The following is a 6,795-nucleotide window of genomic DNA, read 5'->3' on the forward strand; positions in this document are numbered from 1 at the left end:
TCTGTCTGTCTGTCTGTCTGTCTGTCTATCTATCATCTGACTCTATCTATCTATCTATAATCTGATTCTCTGAATCTATCTATCTATCTATCTATCTATCTATCTATCTATCTCTGACAGACTGTATTGCCTTCAAAACATTCAAACTTTAAGCTTTTAAAACTACTTTAAACTTCAAACTATTTCAGACTGAAGACCATCAAACTTAAAACTTTTTAAACTTCTTAAACTTTTTAACTTTTCAAACTTTTTTAAACTTTCTGGTCCGGCTTTCTCAAGCCAACTTAAAGTTTGTCTAGACGAACTTTTTTATCTAGTTTTAATTACTGTACCATGTGCCTACTGAAAAATTAAACCCATCTTGATATTTAAAGCAATCTGAAAGGGGGGAAAGGGTTTTTGTTAAGAAGTTGTGATATCCATATATCAGAATATAAGGGGGGTTTATGAACAGAACAGCAGTTAAACTGTGAAATATCAGGAAGTTGTGTTTTCTCATCACCTGCAGAGCTTAACACGTCTCATCTAGACAGCAAACACACTGACAAATGGATTTTTACATAATCCAACTCACACACTCTACAATCTTCAGGCTAAAGGTTGTATACATTTCATGAAAACACAAACATCTTGTTAAGCTTGATATTGTTTAACCTTTGCCCACACACACACACACTGTCACACACACACACACACACACACACACACACACACACACAACCTTGGGGAGCTAAATTGCTTATTAAAGTTGCTTTAAATTAAAGTCAGATCTTATGTAATGTAAGCTGAGTTGTGTGCAAGATTTTTAATAAGAAATGCACACATGTCACACTCTCAGAGAACAGGCTGTGTGGTTCAGAAAGCCCTAATAAACAAGTAATGCTGCACACAGCTGTGTCTGAAATAAACAAGACTCCAGAGAGTTTGGCAGATCTGTGCACTGCAGTGAGGGAACACCATGTGTAGGCAATGATTAGACTGAAATGCATGTATTCTCAAATAATGTTATCCCCAGAAAGCATTGGTTGACTTTGTTAACTGAGTGGTAGGAAAATAACTAGCTAGTTTTAACCTGTTTTCATGTAGCTCAAACACTAGATCACAGTATAATAATGCTAAGGTCATGGGTTTGAATCCCAGATAATGCATGAACTAAAAAAATAGGCATAGCTTAAAAGCAGTGTAAGTTGCTCTGGATAAAAATATCTGGCAGATAGGTAGACCATCTTGGATCAGCAATAAAGAAACTATACCAGGTAATCAAGCTGGTTTTTGGAACATGTCAGCAATTTAAAGACCAGCTTGAACCAGCTAATAAATCTGTTATCAATAAAGTACAAAAAAAATGTAAAACAAAAAGTTGTAAATAAAACAAAGATATTGGAGTATGTTGGGGGGGATATAAAAATGTCATGTTTAATTCAATGGGTTACTTGTCATTTCTTTGTCATTATTTGTGAAATTTACTAGCAATCTTTGGTTTTATTTTTAGAATTATTTACTTGATTTATAATTATTCAATTTTTTTTATCTAATTATTTAGTTAATTATTATGTATTAGTTGTATTATGTATATGATTTTTACCCCCTCCGTTTTATTTAGAGGCGTTGCACATTGGACAAATCTTTGTGAAGTACGGATACATTTACCCTTTAAAAGAGCCCAGAAACCTGATTCTGAAAGTTGACGATTCACCTTATCGCTTTCAGGTATTTATATGTACTCACACTTACACAATATTTAAATAAAATGCCATGCCGTATCAGCTGTTGCTACATTTCCATATTCAAAGTCAGCACATCTGAATTAATCTCTGTCTTTATCAGATGCCATATTACTGGATGTCAACACGCTGGCCTGCTTCAGAACTGGACTATGGTGAAGCCCAACTTGACAAAAATTTATTTACCAAATGTTGTAGCAAACTAAAATATATTTGCATCAAAGAATACAAAAGGAGATATTTCACAGCAGGTTCAGAAGGTAAATATATATTTTTTATACATTTATTTATATGTGTTCTAGCAATCTACTTGGCCAAGAAGAATATCCGAAAACAAGGAGAACTAACTGAGTATGAAAAGGTATGTAGGTCAAAAGCCAGTCACACCATAGAGAAACAAGACTCTACAATGCAGTCATGAACCTGTGGAGCGATCTGTTGTTCATTTCTCAATCTCTCTCTTTGTTAGGAGTGCTATAATGCTTTACATAAACGTATCAACCACACATGGGACTTTGTTGTGATGCAGGCAAGAGAGCAGCTCAGGTAACTTTCCTTTTCCATCATTAAACGTGCACACACACACACACACTTAATGCTTCCTTCAGCCTATTACATTTAGCCCTCTATTGCATGCATTATAAAAGCAAAGTGTAAAAAATAATCATAAAAGATTATTTTTTATCACAAAATGGACCTCATTACTAAAATCAAAAGTAAGTTTTTGAATAATTATAAAACATTTTGTAAATCGTTTTAAATCAAGTAAATAATGCTGCAAATGTCACCAATAGGTAACCTACACTGTAAAAAATTATTGTGATTTTAACAGTAAAAGACTGTAAAAAGGCTACAATAAAAACCTGTTAATTGGTTATCAGTAAGTTTCCATACTATATACAGTGAATAACTGTAATTACATTTAATGTAATTTTACAGTAAAATACTGTTAAAATTACGGTTTTTGGAGATGAAAAAGAAAAAGTCATTGTATAATTTACAGTGAAAACCTGTAAATTGACAGTCCCAGAATTCCCTGCATGACACTTCATATTTTATGTTTTTTCGTTGAAATAACGGTTTCTTCTTGGTTTTTTCTTATCAGTTGTGTACATTAGTGTTTTATCTTAAATCTAATGTTGTTAAATTAATGTTTATTGCATTATTTCAGTATCATGTGTGTTACCATGATGGTGTTTAGTGTTTGTGTGAATGACACTGTGCACCTTCTATGTATATATATTAGTATTTTCCTTCTCAGCTTTTGGAAGAGCTGATTGTGATGAGCTTTGATTCATCATGTGACTTTCTCATCACCACCTGTTTTTGGTGGTTATCAGCATTTCAATGGTTTAAAACAGATATTAGTACTTCAATATGCTGGTTTATTAACATTACATCAGTTAATGAAATACGTTTTTTTTATTGTGAATTTAAGTTAAGTCTGTAAAACCTAAAATGTTTCTACCATATTTTTAACGGTGAAGTTCTGGCAACCACAGCTGCCAGTATTTTACCGTAAATGTCACAGATTTTTTTTTACAGTGTACGTACAACCATGAAAATATACGTATATATATTTTTCTGTATATTTAAATATTTGAAGTGAAAAATGTCTACACTTTTAGCTACTGATGTTAGAATATTATGTTGTTGTTTTTTAAATAAAATAAATAAATAAACAATTTTATTACACTTGACTCAACATTAGTTGAATAGATTTAGATTTAGATTTAGAACTTAACTGCTTACTACATTAAATAATCTTAACAAATTGGCCCCTAGCTGAACTTTTTTACTTTAATTTTAGCAGGGTTATTGTAGTTACTAATACTAAAACAATTGTTTTTTTAATTGTTACTAAAATAAAAGTTTAATGAAAAAAAAGAATATATATATATATATAAGTATGTATTTTATTTCATCTAGTTGCGAAGGGATCATTTCTCATTTTCATTTAGTTTAACTTGATACGCTAAAAAACTAAAACAGAAATAAAAATGAATAAAAACTGTGTAAAAAAAAAATACAAAAAAAAATGACAAAAACATATAACAGAATTACCAAAACTTTAATTCAAATTTAAAATGAAAATGGAAAATATAAAAATAAAAACTGATTTGTAATATTAATAAAAACAGAAATAGGATCTCAATGATACTAAAATAACACTGAATTTTATTTAAATATCTTTTTTAAACTCAAGTTTTATGCACTAAGAAATATTAATAATCAATAAAAAAAACAATACAAAATATTTTCTGAGGGTTGTTGTTGTACTTTACATCCGTGCATTTGCCATATGTTCATTTTCTTGTGTTAAAGGGCATCAAAACAGCGTCGGAAAGCAGATCGTATAGTGCTGGAGTGTCAGGAACAAGCTTACTGGCTAGTGAACAGATCTCCTGTAAGTGCTGAACTCTATAAACTCATAACACTTACGAAAAACACCCTGGCAATGCTTATACCATGGTATTCTAGCACAAAATGGACCTCATCATTAAATCCAAAATACATTTTTGAATAGTTATAAGTCGTATACAACATTTGTAAATCATTTTAAATCAAGTAAATAATGCTGGCAATACTTATACCATGGTATTCTTTGAAGTACATTGGAGTGCCATAGTATTGCCATCAGGATTGCCATCTTTGTCAGTTCGTAAGTTAAATAAACAGAAAACTATCATCCTGCTTATTTTTTAATGTATCTCCTGTGTGATATAGAAATTTAAATCATGTCAAATGCATTAGTCAGTGTACGATGCTTAAGCAGCGACAGCATCTGTGCCCATCCTGCACGTGTCCTCATATCTGTATCCAGCTTCTGCTTATGAAATATTCAGCCAGTCAGTTAAAAGCATCGCAAAGCAAAGGAAAAAGGGGGAAGGGGACAGAGTGAGAGGAGAATGGAAGAAAGGGAGGGCAGATACTGGCAGAAGAAAAGAGTGGAACACACTGGTGTCTTTAAAATATACTCACACATGAGTGCAAAGGATGGACAGATGTGTGTGTGTGTGTGTGTGTGTGTGTGTGTGTGTGTGCTGGTATATCGCTAATGGTTCCATCTTTTGGCTGAGCTCTTAAGAGGATATACTATTACTAAGTGACTATGTGTGTTTTAGTGTACGTGTGGCTGTCTGTGTGTGAGACTGGACACTAGTGGTTTGTTCGCCACACTGAAAAAAAAATTAATTTTATTGAAATTGGTAGTCATTTTCACAAATAACAGAAATGACGTAGTAACACATTGAATTAAACATGGAATTTTGAAGTAGAAAGACTGAAATACTGTTGTCTTGTAAAACGTACTCTAATAATCTTTGGAACTTCGAAAAATAATTTTTACTGTGTAGTTGAAAAAATATATAATTGAGAAATAATATGATTTAAAAAAAAATAATGTTGTGAAAAAATATTTAAAATATAATGTGTGTGTATATATATATATATATGTGTGTGTGTGTGTGTGTGTGTGTGACCCTGGACCACAAAACCAGTCTTAAGTCGCTGGGAACGGAAAGCTTATTTATTCGGCTTTGAGATGGTGTATAAATCTCAATTTAAAAAAATTGACCCTTATGACTGGTTTTGTGGTCCAGGGTCACATATTTACTTTGTTACACCAATTGATATTTTAGAGTAAATGCTTTTGTAAAAATGTTATAAAATTCTACAAAAGATACCAGCATGAATACAGAGATCACATTTCTAATGACTTGGCACATGCATTTCATTAGAAACAAATAACAAATGTTGTTATTGATCTGTATATCTCTTTTTGACCACATTTTCAGCCGGGGACACTGGACAGCATAGATAATGGACCGGAGAGAAGAACCATGAACACACGAGTGCAGCTGGTGAGTGAACTGACCACCACAACACAACTAACCACATCCACAACAACACATAATCCACATACACACAGACAGAGCAAGTTTCAAAAATATATGAACAAACATTCACAGCAGAATCTCTTATGTTCAAGCATCATCTACAGCTTTTTTCTCTTTATTTCTGTTTTTTGTTATCTTGCATCCTTGTTCAAGTAAGTAATCTCTAAAACATTGCCTCATTTCCTGCTGTCATTTCATTCCATTGCAAGATCTGAAAGTTCAGTGACTGTACAGATTTCGTTTTAATGGCAACATTTCAGGAAAGCTAATATATTTTGATGATATTTTGTATTTTGTCATTGTAAATTTCAGAAAATAATGCAGAATTCTACAAAAAAGAGGTAAGTAGTTTGAATGCCAAGTGTACCTTTATATATATGTGTGTCTATATGTACATGTATATGTATGTATATGTATATATGCATAGGACTGCTGAAAATTAAAATAAATCAAAATAATTAAAAAAAATTACATTCTAAAATATATTAAAATAGAAAGCAGTTTATTTATTGTAACAGTGTTTCAGCATTTCACTGTTTTTACTGTTTTTTTCTTCAAAAACCTATTGACCCTATCATTTTACCAAAAATAAGAGGAATCTGTAATAATAATCTGTAATAATAATATTTTCTTGTAAAAAGTATAGTTAGCTGACTATACATTATCCCTTCCATATGCAGCACACACTGTACTGTGAAATATAACCAAATTTATCTCCTGTCAAGCTTGTTTTTGTGTTTTTGTGTTTTTATGTTTTTAACGGCTTTAGATTGAACATAACAGATTAAGCCTGGCGAGGAATCGTGTAAAGTCCTCAATTTGCCTTGAGAGGTACTGAATGTGTGTGTGTCTTTACTCTGCCAAAGTCTTCAGGCTAGAGCTAATGGACTGTTATCAAAGTATCTTTTAAAAATAACTCTTACCATAACCCTTTGTGAGGGCCTTACGCATGTGTGTGTGTGTGTGTGTGTGTGTGTGTGTGTGTGTGTGTGTGTGTGTTGCCATAGCAACCAACCAGGATCCATTGCACACACACACACTCGCACGAACACACAATTGTAATTTGCACGGATGTGTGCGGGCGTGAAATATCAGCGGCGGATTGGCCGGTTCGTCTCATTAGCATGAGAATCAGAGGTGTTAGATGTGTTTCCTGTTCTCCCGTCCCAGCC

The 6,795-nt window shown here is 32.5% G+C and overlaps 1 protein-coding gene across 1 annotated transcript in view; it reads left to right on the forward strand.

Moving 5' to 3' along the window:
* Nucleotides 1-6,795, forward strand: part of LOC107663316 (regulator of G-protein signaling 11-like) — a 22,578-nt gene that overhangs the window by 11,572 nt on the left and 4,211 nt on the right. Inside the window, exons 4-11 of the mRNA XM_016453522.1 lie at nt 1,604-1,710; nt 1,828-1,879; nt 2,027-2,085; nt 2,194-2,270; nt 4,050-4,131; nt 5,522-5,587; nt 5,941-5,964; nt 6,393-6,454. Of these exons, the coding sequence (XP_016309008.1) occupies nt 1,604-1,710; nt 1,828-1,879; nt 2,027-2,085; nt 2,194-2,270; nt 4,050-4,131; nt 5,522-5,587; nt 5,941-5,964; nt 6,393-6,454 (529 nt within the window). The remainder of the gene's footprint in view (nt 1-1,603; nt 1,711-1,827; nt 1,880-2,026; nt 2,086-2,193; nt 2,271-4,049; nt 4,132-5,521; nt 5,588-5,940; nt 5,965-6,392; nt 6,455-6,795) is intronic.

Source organism: Sinocyclocheilus anshuiensis, unplaced genomic scaffold (assembly GCF_001515605.1).
Source record: "Sinocyclocheilus anshuiensis isolate Anshui unplaced genomic scaffold, SAMN03320099.WGS_v1.1 scaffold2301, whole genome shotgun sequence".
In the NCBI taxonomy this organism is placed as follows: Eukaryota; Metazoa; Chordata; class Actinopteri; order Cypriniformes; family Cyprinidae; genus Sinocyclocheilus; species Sinocyclocheilus anshuiensis.